Source organism: Scyliorhinus canicula, chromosome 3, assembly GCF_902713615.1.
Source record: "Scyliorhinus canicula chromosome 3, sScyCan1.1, whole genome shotgun sequence".
NCBI classification, from domain to species: Eukaryota; Metazoa; Chordata; class Chondrichthyes; order Carcharhiniformes; family Scyliorhinidae; genus Scyliorhinus; species Scyliorhinus canicula.
Window position 1 is genome coordinate 157,855,525 of NC_052148.1, and position 19,588 is coordinate 157,875,112.

At 47.1% G+C, this 19,588-nt stretch overlaps 2 protein-coding genes across 2 annotated transcripts; both read right to left on the minus strand.

Moving 5' to 3' along the window:
- Positions 1 to 2,664: 2,664 nt before the first annotated feature.
- On the minus strand, positions 2,665 to 19,319 carry LOC119963646 (mediator of RNA polymerase II transcription subunit 28-like). Its single transcript, XM_038792970.1, is given in 4 exon segments — positions 2,665 to 3,638; positions 3,641 to 3,755; positions 9,430 to 9,543; positions 19,314 to 19,319. Coding segments are annotated over 4 exon segments (315 nt in total). The 3' UTR covers positions 2,665 to 3,558.
- On the minus strand, positions 7,223 to 9,025 carry LOC119963047. The gene is made up of 2 exons (XM_038791556.1): positions 8,981 to 9,025; positions 7,223 to 8,361 (listed from the first exon to the last, which is right to left on the minus strand). The coding sequence occupies exon 2, from the start codon at positions 8,208 to 8,210 to the stop codon at positions 7,365 to 7,367; it is 846 nt and encodes a 281-aa protein (XP_038647484.1). The 5' UTR covers positions 8,211 to 8,361; positions 8,981 to 9,025; the 3' UTR covers positions 7,223 to 7,364.
- Positions 19,320 to 19,588: the final 269 nt, after the last annotated feature.

Consider the following 19,588-nt stretch of genomic DNA (forward strand, 5'->3'; position numbering starts at 1 on the left):
TACCCTTCACGAATCCGTGTTGACTATTCCGGATTAAGCTGCATCTTTCCAAATGGTCATAAATCCTAATCCTTCAGGACCTTTCCATTAACTTACCCTAACAATAAAGATTACTTATTTATTTTTATTTATTAGTGTTACACATGCCACTCTAATATCCTACGAATACCATATCTCACACTCCCAGAATTGTTTAGTGGCCTATAAACAACATCACTTTGTGACTCCACTTCAAAGCATGCCATTGGCTGTGAAGTACTTTGGGATGTCCTGAAGTTTTGTAAGGTACTATATATTGTCCACAACACATGTTCTTTTGTATTCAGATTGCCCAATTCCTCAATATTAAACTTACTATTACAAACGTGGACACAGATTTTAATGGAAAAAACTGATTCCAAAACACAATAATAAATTACAACAGGAAATAATGTTTTGCAGACAGGGAGTATTTCCAAACTTTTGGATTTGTAACAGATCTTCCTGTCTACCTGTTCCAGACTTAGAACATAGTAACATAGAACATTACAGCGCAGTACGGGCCCTTCGGCCCTCGATGTTGCGCCGACCTGTGAAACCATCTGAAGCCTATCTGACCTACACTATTCCATTTTCATCCATGTGTCTATCCAGTGACCACTTAAATGCCCTTAAAGTTGGCGAGTCTACTACTGTTGCAGGCAGGGCGTTCCATACCCCTACTACTCTCTGAGTAAAGAAACTGCCTCTGACATCTGTCCTATATCTACCAGCCCTCAATTTAAAGCTATGTCCCCTCGTGTTGGTCATCACCATCCGAGGAAAAAGACTCTCACTGTCCATCCCTATCTAACCCTCTGACTATCTTATATGTCTCTATTAAGTCACCTCTCAGCCTTCTCCTCTCTAACGAAAACAAGCCTCAAGTCCCTGAGCCTTTCCACGTAAGACCTTCCCTCCATACCAGGCAACATACTAGTAAATCTCCTCTGAACCCTTTCCAAAGCTTCCACATCCTTCCTATAATGTGGTGACCAGAACTGCACGCAGTACTCCAGGAGCGGCCGCACCAGAGTTATGTACAGCTGCAGCATGACCTTGTGGCTCCGAAACTCAATCCCCCTAGCTTATCAAGGCTAGCACACCATATGCCTTCTTAACAGCCCTATTAACCTGGGTGGCAACTTTCAGGGATTTATGTACCTGGATGCCGAGATCTCTCTGTTCATCTACCTACCAAGAATCTTGCCATTAGCCCAGTACTCTGCATTCCTGTTACTCCTTCCAAAGTGAACCACCTCACACTTTTCCGCATTAAACTCCATCTGCCACCTCTCAGCCCAGCTCTGCAGCTTATCTATGTCCCTCCGTATCCTATAACATCCTTCAGCACTATCCACAACTCCACCGACCTTCGTGTCATCTGCAAATTTACTAACCCATCCTTCTACACCGTCTTCCAGGTCATTTATACAAATGACAAACAGCAGTGGCCCCAAAACAGATCCTTGCGGTACACCACTAGTAACTGAACTCCAGGATGAACATTTGCCATCAACCACCACCCTCTGTCTTCTTTCAGCTAGCCAATTACTGATCCAAACCACCAAATCACCTTCAATCCCATACTTCCTTATTTTCTGCAATAGCCTACCGTGGGGAACCTTATCAAACGCCTTACTGAAATCCATATACACATCAACCGCTTTACCCTCATCCACCTGTTTGGTCACCTGCTCAAAAAACTCAATAAGGTTTGTGAGGCATGACCTACCCTTCACAAAACCGTGTTGACTATCGCTAATCAACTTGTTCTTTTCAAGATGATTATAAACCCTATCTCTTATAACCTTTTCCAACATTTTACCCACAACCGAAGTGAGGCTCACAGGTCTATAATTACCAGGGTTGTCTCTACTCCATTTCTTGAACAAGGGGGACAACATTTGCTACCTCCAGTCTTCCGGCACTATTCCTGACTGACAAAGACGACATAAAGATCAAGGACAAAGGCTCTGCAATCTCCTCCCTGGCTTCCCAGAGAATCCTAGGATAAATCCCATCTGGCCCAGGGGACTTATCTATTTTGACATTTTCCAAAATTGATACACCTCCTCCTTTTGAACCTCAATTCCATCTAGCCTGGTCGACTGAACCTGAGTATTCTCCTCGACAACATTGTCTTTCTCCAGTGTAAACACTGATGAAAAATATCCATTTAACGCTTCACCTATCTCCTCTGATTCCACACACAACTTTCTACTACTATCCTTGATTGGCCCTAATTTTACTCTAGTCATTCTTTTGTTCCTAATATAGAAAGCCTTAGGGTTTTCCTTGATCCTATCCGCCAACAACTTTTCGTGTCCTCTCCTCGCTCTTCTTAACTCTCCCTTTAGGTCCTTCCTGGCTAACTTATAACTCTCAAGTGCCCTAACTGAGCCTTCATGTCTCATCCTAACATAAGCCTTCTTCTTTCCTCTTGACAAGTGCTTCAACTTCATTAGTAAACCACGGTTCCCTTGCTCGACAACTTCCTCCCTGCCTGACAGGTACATACTTATCAAGGACACGCAGTAGCTGTTCCTTGAAAAAGCTCCACTTCTGAAGAAATAAGGACAGACAAGCTTGCAACCGTATATCAATGTCTTGAGGCCTTTTGGAAACATTCAAGCCATTATCCAGAACAATTTTCCACCAGGACCTTGCAAGCCAGCTTTTCTTGGTCTTAAAAGTGTGCAAATTGTTTCAGTCAGAGATTTGAGATACCAACCCTCAGATCAGCTCATACATGTCCAAATGTTTCATCACGCTATCCTGGGAACAAATTCCAGTAATGTCACATAGCTGATGCTAACCTGATTGACTTGCAGTGTTCTGGTCCCTCCTTCCCTTGCGTCATTAATGGTGTCAGTTGCAAATTTCCAATCCAAAAGGCACAATTGCCAAATTTAGAGATCATAAATCAATCCCAAAGCATAGAACTCGGGGCCCAATTTAGATTTGCAGGCACATGTTTTTAAACTTTAGCCCCAAGTGCACAAAAGTGTTAGCGACACAAAGGTCTCATGTCCAATTATACCATCCAAATGTTGTCTCCATTGAGGAATTTGTTGACAAGGATTGCTGGTGGGAATAAGTTAACAACATTTTAAATACATTCAACACATTACAAAAATAATTCCAAATGCATTACAAAACCTACCTAGAAGAAAGTTTAATAGCATCTTTTACTTTAATTGCTCTGCAAATGGTAGAAATTCCTCAACTTACTTAATGGCACTATATCGTTTTTGTACACATGTTTTATTATATCAATCATCAACAATATAATTAAACAAAGCATTTTACACTGACAATAACTGATTTGAAGATGTATGTACCAGCCATTTATACCTTGCAATTACTTTCTTTGGAGCGGCAAAGTGATTTAGTCACACAAGTATATTTAACATCTCCCTTTATTCTAAGAGATTAACTGGAACTGTTTTCAGTGGTGGGAGAGTTGAAGGGGTTGGTGTCACATGGGTAGTAGAACAATTAAACAATTGCAGATATCTTGTCCTGTGTGCATAATGTTCATGTTTGCTTTAGTGGAGCTGGGATATTTGCAGATGCTTGTTCAAGATAGGCCAAAGGTCCCTGAGCTAGGTCTGTTGATTTTTGGGCTGCACGTTAATATCTTCCAAGACTTGTTGCCAGTGGCGCAACTTGCTTAGGTGTTTCTGGATCAAGGCTTCCTTTCGCTGTAGCTCATTTTTCAATTCTGAAACATCCTGTGAAACAATATATACATATTTAAGAATTTTTCCAATATATAGAAATCTAATGCTGAAACTCATGTATTGCTGAAGAGAGATGCCGTTGAAGCTTTTCATCTTGCACTCAGCAGGACAGAATCAGAAGAATACCAAACCTCAAAGGGTATAACAATGTAAGCTGCATGAGAAGAGGGTGCTGATTGGTCAGCAAGTGGGCTCGGATTTATCGAAGTGTTACCATGGAGAACAGTTATTTGTCAAGATTCAGTTTAAATGCAAACCAAGCAAGTTAACTCTTGATGGGTCAAGGCATTGCCATTGGAATGAATCAGAGAATGGCTGTCACCCAGACTTTTTTTAGTTGAAAAGAGTGCAACGTGTGGATGTGTTCCTTTCAATTGTGAAGAACAGGGTCTTGTGTGTGAACATAGGTAGCTTCTAACACAGGCATGTGAGCCACACTGCAAGCCTTACTATTAATCTAAGGTTGTTGGGTAATTATCCGTATGATTGCAATAGGACAACACTTACTAAACAATCCCAGTGTTCACAATTAGATGGGATTCCACGATTGGCCAGCACTAACTAAACAAGCCCAATTGCGCTCAGGATTACACTAACAACCAATTGAAAATCATAAATTGGGCTCGTATTGTGGTTTGAGCTGCTGAGGAGGGGGCAGTGAGGTTGAATGGGGTAGGTGTTTATACTGTACTCTTTAAAAATAACTATTTCAGGGCAGCGCAATGGTTAGTGCTGCTGCCTCACAGCGCCGAGGTCCCAGGTTCGATCCCGGCTCTGGGTCACTGTCCATGGGAGTTTGCACATTCTCCCCATGTTTGCGTGGGTTTCGCCCCCATACCCCAAAAGATGTGCAGTGTACGTGAATTGGCCACACTAAATTGCCCCTTAATAGGAAAAAATGAATTGGGTACTCTAAATTATTAAAAATAAATAACAATTTTGTAGACTATTTTTTCAGACCTCAAAAATATGTTAAACCATGCCCACCATTAGAAAAGAATGCAACGATTTAGAGGGGTCTCTCAGCCTTTAGCATTCAGTCCAGACTCCACTGCTGCTACCATTACTTTGGAACTTGGGATCCCAAATTCACATTGGGATCATGACCCACAGTGTGGGTAGCCAGCCATGCCGTAAACTATTTTTAAGGCTATCTTCTCTGGTCCTGAACTCTCCAACCAACTTTCACTTTACTCCATGTATACCCCTTAACATACGGAAAACTTAAATCAAATTATCCTTTAACACACAGAATTACAAAGAATACAACCCTAGTTTGAGCAAACCTTCCTAATACTTTAGATTTGAGTCCAGATACGGGGGTACTGCAGTCAGGGCTGGCTCAAGGTACTGGCAACTCGGGCAGTCGCCCGGGGAGCCATGTGCTAGGGGGCGCCATCAAGGAGTGCGTGACAAAGACAAGGCTATTGTCCGTTTGGCTGGCCACACGCGCCTTCTCACGCACACCACCCGCGTCCGCTCCCGCGCGCCCACAGTGAGCAGGGCTCAGCTCCCTCTGCGAGTCCGGCCAGTGAGACGGAGAGGTTAAGCCCGAGACAATGCGACAACCTCCAACGCGCAGCTTTATGCAGCCGCCCAGTGTGTGTGTGTGTGAGTATTTACAACCTCAGTTCCATCCTGGCTGGCTCCCTCACGTTTGTGTCTCTCTCGCTCCCTCTGACAGCTCCATCTGGCTTCCACAAACCGCATGTATTTGAATGAAGTGCAAGTGTACTGTCACTAACATGCGCAAAGGCATTGAAAAAAGGGGGACGTGTGCTTTGCAATTAACTCGCCCGAGAGTCGCCCAATGCTTGTTACGTCAATCATTGCCTCCCACCTGGTTTATTTTTGGCAGGTCCGAGGTCCATCTCTGCACAAATGCACGCGTTGAAATCGCGTTATAGCACCTCGGGATTGTACTATAATTATTGTGCTGGTATGGCGTATTAATAAAGAACATTTTTGCGGTGAAATTGAAATTGACGTTAACGAAGTAAGAGAAAATGTGAAATTTTAAAAAAATTATACTTGTAAGGGCGCAGAAGTTCAGCTTGCCCGGGGCGCCAGCAACCCTAGGGCCGGCGCTGACTGCAGTGTAATGTTCTATTACGTTACTGGATTAATAATCCAGAGGTCTGACCTAATTATCTGGAGATTGGAGCTCAAATTCCACCATGGCAACTGGAGAACTAAATAATCCGGGGTTAAAAAACTTGTATCAATAAAAGCGACCAGGAATATGACAGGATTGTCAGACCCAACTGGTTCACTGTCCTTTAAGGAAGGAAACCTGCATCCTTACCTGGACTGGCCTTTATGTGATTCCACTACTTGACTCTCCTTTTATACGTGAGCTGACCCTCAGTGAAAGCACCCTCACCTCTCAGAAGATTATCGATTCAAAGATCCAATCAAGAGACACGAGCACAAAAATCTAGGCTGACACTCCAGCAAACTGAGGAAGTGCTAAATTTCCGCAGATGCCATCTTTTGGAGAGACATTAAACTGAGGCCCCATTATTCATTTCAGATGAACGCAAAAGATCACATAGCATTATTATTCGAAGATCAGGCATCATGATGGCAAACACGGGGAGAATGTGCAAACTCCACACGGAGAGTAAACCCAGAGCCGGGATCGAACCGGAGACCTTGGCACCATGAAGCAGCAGTGCTAACCCGAGTTGTCAAAATTCTGAGCAATTGGTAGCAAGCTCCTCCCAGGCATCATAGTTAATGCTGTCACCCTTCGAGATTAACTTCAGAGTATATTTGAAGCATTTTCTTTGTTTGCCCCAGGAACGTCGGCCAATTGACAATTGAGAGAACAGGACCTCTTGATAGAGACTATTTTTAGCCACGCAGACACAGTGACCAGTGCATTGAAGTTGATTTGTTGGCAACTTTCAAGAGCGGACCAAGTCCCCTGTATGTCGAGTTGAAGAGATCAAGAGTGCCATACAAATCTGGTGCTGAGTGGGCAACGGCACTGTAGTCATCCACAAATTGTGGATTAGAGGCAACAGAGGTTCAAGAATTTTCCATCTAGACATTTAAGCAGCGGCCAAAACACACACATAAATGGATGCGTGGATAACTAAGCTACAGTTACATTCAGCAAATAAAATGATGTTTAGATGCTGAGGTGCATAGCAGCAGAGCACTGAGGTGTAGAGTTCAATAGTTTCCTGAGGCAATACTGAAAAAGGTACAGTTGGTGACTTCCACATGGACAGCGCCGGCCCTAGGGTTGCTGGCGCCCCGGGCAAGCTGAACTTCGGCGCCCTTACAAGTATAATTTTTTTAAATTTTCACAAGGAGAAAAACTGAAAATGTAGAATAAAGAGTTTATTACAATATTACAAAATCGAGGCATTCAAATCTGTACAGAATCTGAACAAACTGAGAAGCATAATATATTCCGTAAGTTCACGATGATAAAAACTGTAGCTGTAACGAATTTTCTCCTAATAAAAAGTATGAACAAATGAACAGATGCTGGAAAACATTTATTATCCTACCTAAAACATTTTTTTTCTAGCCTTTAGATCTGCAAATCTTTTCATGGCACTTTCTATATCTATCTTCTTTACAAGATCATTTTCTGTTGACAAATTTGCCAAAGAATTTAATCTGTCTTGAGTCATGGACGACCGACCGTAAGTATGTCTTTATAAGCTTTAGTTTACTAAAGCTTCTCTCTCCGGTGGCCACAGTAATAGGTATTGTAAGCATTATTCTTAATGCAACCCACAGATTTGGCATGACAGCCTGTAACTTATTAGTGTTTATGAACCTAACGGCTTCTATTGGAAGCTTTACATCTTCAGGAAATAATTCTTTTGCAATATCCAGTTCAGTCAAGAGATCACACCCATTAATATCACTATTTTCTTGGTACCTTAACTTATCCTCCAAACCTTGACATGCTACTTTGAGCTTATTTTTATCTGACAGATCTTTTAGGTTATTTAAAAATCCCCATGTGTTATTGAAACTTTGTAACTGTTCAAATCTCTCTGATAAAGAATTAATAGCTCTGTCGAGTATTACATTGAACACATGATTTTTAAATCTTTTTTCTGGGTCATCTGCATTTGGAACCTCGTCAATGCACTCATATTCAAACAGCCTCCTTTTTCTGCTTATTCTTTTACTTCTAAAAATGGGCTCCACATCTAATTCTGTAGCTAATTCTTTTGCTGACTCTAGTGCTTTTTCATATCCATTTGCACGATAATCAATGAAGTAATCAGTGACACTATTCATTAATGAAACTGCGGTGGACAGTTCCACAGAGGTGTTCTGCATAGTTTTGCTGACAACATTTACTCTGCCTAAGACATCATACCAGACATTCATCATCACTAGAAAACTGTAATCTTCTATTTGTGTTACAAGAGTCTCTGCTTCATGTCGCATTGCAGGATCAGAAGCAGGCATTTCTGAAAGTTCATAAAGAGCTTCTCGGATTCCTATAATTTCATATTTAATGGCTTTGCCACATTCTAATCTGCACTCCCATCTAGTCTCGCATAAAGGTTTTGCAGTGAGGCATTTAACATGTTTTTTCTGTGCATGCCATCGCCAAGGAGAGGCAGAAAACAAAACATATATTTTGTTTGATGGTCATTAATCATTATCATAAGCATGAACAAAGTTAGCATTATTTGTGTTGCAGTTAGGCATGTCACATTTATGTTCTTTTAATCTAATAACTAAATATTCCCAGTTTCGTCAAGATTACACGGTTTACACCAGCATTTGGTTTTTCTGAAATATTATTTCTTACTAACATCGACTTAATGGTAGAAGTGTACCTAATAGCTATATTCACATCGAGATCACATCTGTTTGTAAAATCGTCTGTGGTACTTAAAAAATAGCTTCCTAGCCCAGGGGCTGTATTTTTACATGGGTCCCGCACTTGACTTGACCGGAATTCAAGTAAAAATAGCCAACAGAAAATGATTTACGGTCACGTAAAAATAGACACCGCGTTGTAAAATAAATTTAAAACAGTCAGATAAATACTTCATAAAAATTATGAAATAATTTACTTGCATTTCAGCAGTTGTGCTGCCGAGCCTATGCAGCTCCTGGTCTTGAGTCCTGATAAGTTTAAGTAATCAGATGGTCCACAGTCTCAAGAAACAGAAAGACAACTGATGTGGCTTATGCCCAACCCAGGCGACCCCATCCCACACACACCTTCCACTCTCACCTGACCTACGCCACATGTTGATATGCAAAGTCTTATAGACGAAGGCGATCACTGCCCGCGTCCTCAGCCACCCGCGACCCACCTTAGGTGACGTGTACAAGCTGACGGTTGTGGAACTTTCCTTGTCTTTGTCACGCACTCCTTGATGGCGCCCCCTAGCACATGGCGCCCCGGGCGACTGCCCGAGTTGCCGGTACCTTGAGCCGGCCCTGCACATGGAGATACATTAATCACTGACCCCTGTGCATAGTCTCCCAAGAAACCATAGTTGATAAATATGAAAGTTGCAGAAGCAAAACTCTAATGTTTCAACTGTCAAAGTAGCAGTGAAAAAACCATCACTCAATTCCCAATTGACTTTGCCCACTGGACAACTTATCCAGAGAGAGGAAATAAGGAAATAAAGGTATAAAACCAGAGAAAATAACATCTCTTCACCTCTTTGATGACTTGTTTGGGTTTCTGTACAGCAAGCTGTAGCCTTTTCTGCAGAAAGAAACACTCTGTCTGTCTTGCGACATCCAAAAACTTTTGGATGCATTGCTCTACAACCTGTGGAAAATTAAATCACACATTTGTAGGCAAAATACTTTCAAAAAAAATTGAAGTAATTTGACGACAACACACCTAAACCTATCAATATAACTAAGAAAAATGAAAAACGTCACAGTAATCAGGTAACCTATTAATTTGCAGTCTTTGCTAGTTGCCCTTTGCAGATAAGCCTGTCCAATATGCCTCTATTCAAGGCCCACTCAGCTGTACTATGTTTTTTTTAAAATACTTTTTATTGAAGAAATTTTCAGAGTACAAACCTTTTAACCCCCCCTACATTTGAATTATATCAAAACAAAGTCAAACCCCCCTACTTAACAAGAATCCCCCCCACCCCCTACCCCGCGTCCCCCCCCCTCACCCCCCCCGCCGACGAACCGGCCGCCCGACCCATCTCGTCATTTCTGGCAGTGTCCTCGGGCAGGCCTTGCCCGTGACACCACCGATACCGTGTTTCCTTCGTTGCTATCCCCCCTCCCCCCCCCCCCCTCCCCCACACTCTCCCCCCCCCCTCCCTCCAGCCCTCCCCTCCCCTCCCGGGTTGCTGCTGTCACGACCTCAGTTTCTATCTCTGATCTAAGAGGTCCAGGAAGGGTTGCCATCGCCTGAAAAACCCCTGCACCGACCCTCTCAGGGCGAATTTGATTCTTTCCAATTGGATGAAGTTTGCCATGTCATTTAACCAGGTGTTAACACTTGGAGGCCTTGCGTCCCTCCACTGAATCAAGATCCTCCTCCGAGCCACCAAGGACGCAAAGGCTAATATTCCAGCCTCCCTCGCCTCCTGTACCCCCGGCTCCGCCCCAACCCCGAAGATCGCAAGTCCCCATCCTGGCTTGACCCTGGACCCCACCACTCTCGACACCGTCCCTGCCACCCCCTTCCAGAACTCCTCCAGTGCCGGACATGCCCAAACATGTGTGCATGATTCGCAGGGCTTCCCGAACATCTGACACACCTGTCTTCACCCCCGAAAAACCGACTCATCCTTGTCCCCGTCATGTGGGCTCTATGCAGTACCTTAAATTGAATGAGACTCAGTCTCGCACATGACGACGACGAGTTGACCCTCTCTAGGGCGTCTGCCCATGTCCCATCCTCTATCTGTTCCCCCAGCTCTACCTCCCACTTGTCTTTCAACTCCACTACTGGTACCTCCTCCACCTCCTGCATAATCTTATAAATGTCCGAGATCTTCCCCTCCCCGACCCAGAACCCTGATAGCACCCTATCACACGCCCCCCTGTCGGGAAGCACGGGAAACCCCTCTACCTGTCGTCTGGCAAATGCCTTCACTTGGAGGTACCTGAACGTGTTCCCCGGGGGGAGCCCGAATTTCTCCTCCAGCTCTCCCAAGCTCGCAAACCTCCCCTCTATAAACAAGTCCTTCAGTTGCCTAATGCCCACCCTCTGCCAGCTCAGAAATCCCCCTCCTGTATTTCCCGGTGCAAATCTGTGGTTCCCTCTTAGTGGTGCCCTTATCAAACCCCCCACTTCCCCCCTGTGTCGCCTCCACTGCCCCCAGATCTTGAGGGTGGCCGCCACCACCGGGCTCGTGGTATACCTCGTGGGAGGGAGCGGCCCTGGTGCCGTTATCAGTGCCCCTAAGCTTATGTTGCCACAGGACGCCCTCTCCATACGCTTCCAAGCTGCCCCCTCCCCTTCCATCATCCACTTTCGTACCATCGATGCATTTGCCGCCCAGTAATATCCTGAAAGATTGGGTAACGCCAGCCCTCCACTATCCCTACTCCGCTCCAAAAAGACCCTTCTAACTCTAGGGGTGCCATGTGCCCACACGTACCCCAGATACTACTCGTTACCTTCTTGAAAAAGGCCCTAGGGAGGAAGATGGGCAGACACTGGAACAAAAACAAGAACCTCGGGAGGACCGTCATTTTAACTGACTGCACCCTCCCTGCCAGCGACAGCGGCACCATGTCCCATCTCTTAAACTCCTCCTCCATCTGTTCCACCAGCCTAGAGAAGTTCAGCTTGTGGAGGGTCCCCCAGTTCTTTGCCACCTGCACCCCCAAGTACCTGAAACTTTTTACTGCTCTTTTGAAGGGGAGCCTCCCAATTCCCTCCCCCTGGTCTCCCGAGTGTATTACAAAGACCTCACTTTTCCCCAGATTTAATTTATATCCCGAAAAGTCCCCGAACTCCGCTAGTATTTCCATAACCTCCGGCATTCCCCCCTCCGGATCTGCCACATACAGCAACAGGTCATCCGCGTAGAGCGAGACCCGATGCTCCTCCCCTCCCCTTGTCAGTCCCCTCCACCCCCCTGAACCCCTCAGTGCCATCGCTAACGGTTCAATCGCTAATGCAAAGAGTAAGGGGGATAGGGGACATCCCTGCCTAGTACCTCGATGGAGCCCAAAATATTCTGACCTCCTCCCGTTTGTTACCACACTCGCCATCGGGGCCGAATAGAGCAGCTTTACCCACTTGATAAATCCCTCCCCAAACCCAAACCTTTCCAACGTCTCCCACAAGTATTCCCACTCCACCCTATCGAATGCCTTCTCCGCGTCTAGCGCTACCACTATCTCCGCCTCCCCCTCCACTGCCGGCATCATGATCACGTTTAACAATCTCCGGACATTTGTGTTAAGTTGGCGTCCCTTCACGAACCCCGTCTGGTCTTCATGTATTACCCCTGGCACACAATCCTCTATCCTGGTTGCCAGGACCTTTGCTAACAGCTTGGCATCTACATTTAAGAGGGAGATAGGCCTGTAGGACCCGCACTGGACCGGGTCCTTGTCCCGCTTCAAAATCAAGGAGATCAGGGCCTGCGACATTGTTGGGGGCAAAACCCCCCCCTCGCGCCTCATTAAAGGCTCTCACCAGCACTGGGCCCACCAAGTCCACAAATTTCCTGTAAAACTCCACCGGGAACCCATCCGGCCCCGGCGCCTTCCCCGCCTGCATCTGGCCTATCCCTTTAATTAGCTCCTGCAGCTCTATCGGCGCCCCCAACCCTTCTACCAGCTCCCCCTGTACCTTTGGGAACCTCAATTTGTCGAGAAAGTTCTCCATTCCCCCTCTCCTCTTCGGCGGTTCAGACCTATACAATTCCCTGTAGAAGTCCCTGAAGACCCTATTCACCTCTTGCCCCTTCTGCACTACGTCCCCCCCCCCCCTCTCTCTCACTCCCCCAATCTCTCTGGCTGCATCTCGCTTACGAAGCTGGTGTGCCAGCATCCTGCTCGCCTTTTCCCCGTACTCATACGCCGCACCCTGCGCCCTTCTCCACTGCGTCTCCGCCTTCCTAGTGGTCAGTAGGTCGAACCTGGCCTGTAAACTGCGCCGCTCCCTCAGTAGCCCCTCCTCTGGTGCCGCCGCATATTTCCTATCTACTTCTAGGAGCTCCCCCACCAGCCTCTCCCTTTCCTGCCTCTCCTTCCTCTCTCTGTGTGCCCTTATGGAGATCAGCTCTCCTCTAATCACTGCTTTCAGGGCCTCCCAGACCGTCCCCACCTGCACCTCACCCGTGTCGTTCGTACCCAGATAGTTCTCAATGCCCGTTCTAACCCTTCTGCACACCTCTTCGTCCGCCAACAGCCCCACATCCAGGCGCCACAACGGGCGCTGATCCCGCGCCTCCCCCAATTCCACATCCACCCAATGTGGTGCATGGTCCGATATCGCAATGGCCGAGTACTCCGTGTCCTGCACTCTCGGTATCAGCCCCCTGTTCAATACGAAAAAGTCTATCCTGGAGTACACCCTGTGGACGTGGGAGAAAAAAGAATACTCCCTCGCCCTAGGCCTACCAAATCTCCATGGGTCTACCCCTCCCATCTGCTCCATAAACCCCCTTAACACCTCTGCCGCTGCCGGCCTCCTATTCGTCCTGGAACTCGATCTATCCAGCCCAGGGTCCAACACCGTATTAAAGTCCCCTCCCATGATCAGGCCCCCTGCCTCCAGTCCCGGGATGAGGCCCAGCAGGCGCCTCATAAAGCCCGCGTCGTCCCAATTCGGGGCATACACATTCACCAGCACCACATTCTCTCCCTGCAACCTACCCCTCACCATCACATACCTGCCCTCCTTGTCTGCCACCACTTCTGCCGCCACGAACGACACCCTCTTTCCCCACCAGAATCGCCACCCCCCCGGTTCTTGACATCCAAGCCTGATTGGAACACCTGTCCCACCCACCCCCTTCTCAGGCGGACCTGATCTGCTACCCTCAAGTGAGTCTCCTGCAACATCGATACATCAGCCTTCAGTCCCTTCAGGTGCGAGAGAACCCTTGATCTTTTAACCGGCCCATTCAGCCCCCTTACATTCCACGTAATCAATCGGATCGCTGGGCGACCCGTCCCTGCTCCCTGTCGATTAGCCATGTTCTGTCCCTTGCTCGCCCCGGGTCATCCCCCCCCTTTCTGACCCGTTTCCCATAGCGATGGCCCCCCCCCACCCCCCCCCCAGCTCTCCCCTTCTCGTCCCTGGTCTTTCCAGCAGCAACCCGGTATCTCCCCCTAACCCTCCCTCCCCCCCCCCCCCCCCCCCCCCCCCCCCCCCCCCCCCCCCCCCCGGCTAGGACCCCTCCTAGCCGCGATGTGCCCAACATCGTACTCCCGAGAGTCAGCTGATCTCCGCTGACCCGGCTGCTCCTGCCACACTCCGACTCCTCCCGGTTCGGGGGGGGGGGGGGAGGGATCTCCCCCCCCCCCGCCATTCCACTCTGACCCCGCTCCAGCGCGGGAAAGGCCGCCATTACTGGCCACGCCCCACTCTTCTCCCCTCCTCTCTCCTCCATCCCGCGCGCGGGAAAAACAGAGGAAAGCCCGCGCTTTCGCCCGGCCACACCCCGCCCCGCCATCTTCCACTCCCCCCCATCCCCATCCACGCCCGTGAAGGATCCCCTTAAAACCCCAGAGATAAACCCGCATGATCAACCCACTCCCCCCCGTCCCGTCTTCCCAACTTAACAATATAAATACCCAATGGCAACTAAATACATAAATACTTAACTACATACTTAAATAACAAAATAATTAAATAGCTATCAACTAACAATGTGCTTAACCATCACCCTCCATCAAACAGTATAAATAACCACAGATAACCATAACCAGTGAGGGAAGAAAAAACAAAAAAAAAAGGGACCAAACACCCGAAGAAAAAGGGGTAAAAAGGGTAAATGACTAAGGGAAGTTGGAAACGGGAAGAAACGCACCATAAGAAGAAAACGACCCGCAATAGAAATTTCAACAGTTCAAATATACAGAAACACCAAACAACTCGAAACCTTCAAGATATTCAAAAAGTCAAACGTTCAAGAAAAGCCAAACAATCCAAGAAACTGTTACCCAGCTCCGACCTGGCCTGAAAAGATAAGGGCCACTTGCTCAATCAAGAGTACCCAGGCGGCTACGACCGCCGGTGCTCCCAGGTTTTAGTTCATGTCCAGCTTTTCTTCTTGTACAAAGGTCCAGGCCTCCTCTGGGGACTCAAAATAATGATGTTGGTCCTTGTAGGTGACCCACAAGCGCGCCGGCTGCAGCATTCCAAATTTGATCCTCTTCGCGTGTAGCACCGCCTTCGTCCGGTTGAACCGGGCCCGCCGCTTTGCCACCTCCGCACTCCAGTCCTGGTACACCCTTACCGTCGAGTTCTGCCACTTACTGCTTTTCTCCCTTTTTGCCCAGCTCAGGACTTTCTCCCGATCACATAGCCGCTGGAACCGCACCAGCACCGCCCTCGGGGGCTCGTTTGCCCTAGGCCTCCTGGCCATGACCCGGTATGCCTCTTCCAGCTCCAGGGGCGCAGGACCGGCCCCTTCCCCCATCAGGGAGCTCAGCATCTCCGCAACATATCTCGGGAGATCCGACCCCTCCAGGCCTTCTTCTAGGCCCAGGATCCTCAAATTTTTCCTCCTCATCCGAGTGTCCAGCTCCTCGAAACGGCTCTGCCACTTCAGGTGGAGTGCCTCGTGCACCTCCACCTTTGCCCCGAGGGCCGTGGCCTCCTCCTCCCTCGCGGTCATCTCCTGCTGCAGCTCTCTGATCGACGCCTCTTGGGTCGCCTGGGCTCCCACCAACCTGGTGGTCGTCGCGTTCATGGACTCTAAGAGCTCCACTTTCAGCTCCGTGAAAAAACGGAGGAGAGCGGCCTCCTGCTCCTCCGCCCATTTCCTCCATCCCTCCGGAGCGCCGCCGGCCGCCATTTTGATTTTCTTCCCCCGCTTTTTTTGGGGAGCTCCTGCCACTTTTCTTGCCGCTCCACTCCGAGTACCGACCATAAAATCGGTCTAGTTCTCCTCAGGGGACCTTCCCCCACCGGGATTCGTCTTTTCAGCACCGTTGGGGCCCTCCAATTGGCCCGAAAACACCTTTGTCGCAGGAGCTTCCAAATGTGCGGCTCAGCTAGTCATAGCCGCAACCGGAAGTCTCAGCTGTACTATGTTGACCAGTCTAGCAACTAGTGCAGTCTCTTGTTCTTTTCCTGCTCTTGAGGAAAAGTTAACAAAGAATTGGCTACTGGAAAACAAGCTTCCATGCAGCAATGGAAAGGGCCAAATTAAAACAGAACCACTGGTTCTTTAATTCTTCCTCCCACCTTCTTGTGGGAAGTTCTATCTTCTCTCAGCTCCTGCCCACAGTCACACAATTTTGAATCTGAAGCAGACTGAACAAATAGTCACAGATGCAGATCAGCATTTCCATTATTCTGACAAAGCAGGTAGCAATGTTCAAGAAAGCAGTCCCATACAAAATGGTTGGAACACCAGGGTTTTAAATTACACCACTGAAATTTGCCTTACAAGACCCGAAATCAGAGAATGGATACGTTTAATTCCAAATAATTTCAGGAAAATATCAAACAACAGTTTTAACAAAACATGCTTATAAACAAAGATTTTTAACCTCGTATATCATTTGTCAAAGAACAAAGAAAAGTACAGCACAGGAACAGGCCCTTCGGCCCTCCAAGCCTGCGCCGACCATGCTGCCCGTCTAAACTAAAATCTTCTACACTTCCTGGGTCCGTATCCCTCTGTTCCCATCCTATTCATGTATTTGTCAAGATGCCCCTTAAATGTTAGTATCGTCCCTGCTTCCACCACCTCCTCCGGCAGCGGGTTCCAGAGACCCACTACCCTCTATGTAAAAAAACTTGCCTCGTATATCTCCTCTAAACATTGCCCCTCGCACCTTAAACCTATGCCCCCTCGTAATTGACTCCTCTACCCTGGGAAAAAGCCTCTGACTATCCATTCTGTCTATGCCCCTCATAATTTTGTAGACCTTTATCAGGTCGCCCCTCAACCTCCGTCATTCCAGTGAGAACAAACAGAGTTTATTCAACCACTCCTCCTGGCTAATGCCCTCCATACCAGGCAACATCCTGGTAAATCCCTTCTGCACCCTCTCTCCCTCAATGCCAGCAAAACTAAAGAGGTGGAGTTGTGGATAGTGCTGAAGGATGTTATAGGATACAGAGGGACATAGATAAGCTGCAGAGCTGGGCTGAGAGGTGGCAGATGGAGTTTAATGCGGAAAAGTGTGAGGTGGTTCACTTTAGAAGGAGTAACAGGAATGCAGAGTACTGGGCTAATGGCAAGATTCTTGGTAGTGTAGATGAACAGAGAGATCTCGGCATCCAGGTACATAAATCCCTGAAAGTTGCCACCCAGGTTAATAGGGCTATTAAGAAGGCATATGGTGTGCTAGCCTTTATAAGCAGGGGGATTGAGTTTCGGAACCACAAGGTCATGCTGCAGCTGTACATAACTCTGGTGCGGCCACACCTGGAGTACTGCGTGCAGTTCTGGTCACCACATTATAGGAAGGATGTGGAAGCTTTGGAAAGGGTTCAGAGGAGATTTACTAGGATGTTGCCTGGTATGGAGGGAAGGTCTTACGAGGAAAGGCTCAGGGAATTGAGGTTGTTTTCGTTAGAGAGGAGAAGGCTGAGAGGTGACTTAATAGAGACATATAAGATAGTCAGAGGGTTAGATAGGGTGGACAGTGAGAGTCTTTTTCCTCGGATGGTGATTACCAACACAAGGGGACATAGTTTTAAATTGAGGGGTGATAGATATAGGACAGATATCAGAGGCAGTTTCTTTACTCAGAGAGTAGTAGGGGTGTGGAACGCCCTGCCTGCAACAGTAGCAGACTCGCCAACTTTAAGGGCATTTAAGTGGTCACTGGATAGACATATGGATGAAAATGGAATAGTGTAGGTCAGATAGGCTTCAGATGGTTTCACAGGTCGGCGCAACATCGAGGGCCGAAGGGCCCGTACTGCGCTGTAGTGTTCTATGTTCTATGTTCTATAGCTGGTCATCGACTTCAGAAAGCAAAGTACTGTACACACTCCTGTCAGCATCAACGGAATCGAGGTGGAGATGGTTAGCAGTTTCAAATTCCTAGGGGTGCACATCACCAAAAATCTATCCTGGTCCACTCACGTCGACGCTATCACCAAGAAAGCACAACAGCGCCTATACTTCCTCAGGAAACTAAGGAAATTCGGCATGTCCACATTAGCCCTTACCAACTTTTACGGATACACTATAGAAAGCATCCTATCGGGCTGCATCACAGCCTGGTATGGCAACTGCTCGGCCCAGGACCGCAAGGAACTTCAGAGAGTCGTGAATACTGCCCAGTCCATCACACGAACCTGCCTCCCATCCATTGATTCCATCTACACCTCCCGCTGCTGGGGGAAAGCGGGCAGCATAATCAAGGATCCCTCCCACCCGGCTTACTCACTTTTCCAACTTCTTCCATCGGGCAGGAGAGTCAGAAGTCTGAGAACACGCACGAACAGACTCAAAAACAGCTTCTTCCCCACTGTCACCAGACTCCTAAATGACCCTCATATTGACTGACCTCATTAACACTACACCCTGCATGCTTCAACCGATGCCAATGCTTATGTAGTTACATTGTATATCTTGTGTTGTACTATTATGTATTCTCATGTATTTTCTTGTATTTTCTTGAATTTTGTTTAATTCCCTTTTCCAATGATCTGTTGAGCTGCTTGCAGAAAAATACTTTTCACTGTACCTCGGTACACTTGACAATAAACAAATCCAATCCAATCCAATCTAAAGCCTCCACATCCTTCTGGCAGTGTGGCGACCAGAATTGAACGCTGTACTCCAAGTGTGGCCTAACTAAGGTTCTATACAGCTGCAACATGACTTGCCAATTCTTATACTCAATGCCCCGGCCAATGAAGGCAAGCATGCCGTATTGTGTTGCCCCTTTCAGTGACCTGTGGACCTGTACACCTAGATCTCTCTGACTTTCAATACTCTTGAGGGTTTTACCATTCACTGTATATTCCCTACCTTTATTAGACCTTCCAATGCATTACCTCACATTTGTCCGGATTAAACTCCATCTGCCATCTCTCCACCCAAGTCTCCAAGCGATCTAAATCCTGCTGTATCCTCTGACAGTCTTCATCGCTATCCGCAATTACACCAACCTTTGTGTCGTCTGCAAACTTAGTAATCAGACCAGTTACATTGTCCTCTAAATCATTTATATATACTATGAACAGCAATGGTCCCAGCACTGATCCCTGCGGAACACCATTGATTCTCTACTTTAAGCATACTTAATGACTGAACTGCCACAGTCCTCTGGGATAGAGAATTCCAAAGATTCACAACTCTGTGTAAAACAATTGTTGCTAATTGCAGTCCTAAGTGGCTTCCCCTTATTTTAAAATTATGTCCCCTGGTTCTGGACTCCCCAAACAGGGGTAACATCTCATCTTACCTGCATCTACCCTGTTTATCCCTTTAAGTATTTTTTAGGTCTCAATGAGATCATCTCTCATTCTTCGAAACACAAGAGAATACAGGCCTAGTTTCTCCAATCTCACTTCATAGGACAATCCTGCCATCCCGAGAACAAGTCTGGTGAATTTTTCTTGCACTTCCTCTATGATAATAATATCCTTCTTGAGGGGTTGCATACAGTCTTCTTCTTCGGTGATCACTCACTAAGAAGTATGAGTCCACCTAAGAAACCCCATGTTACTGGTCATGGGT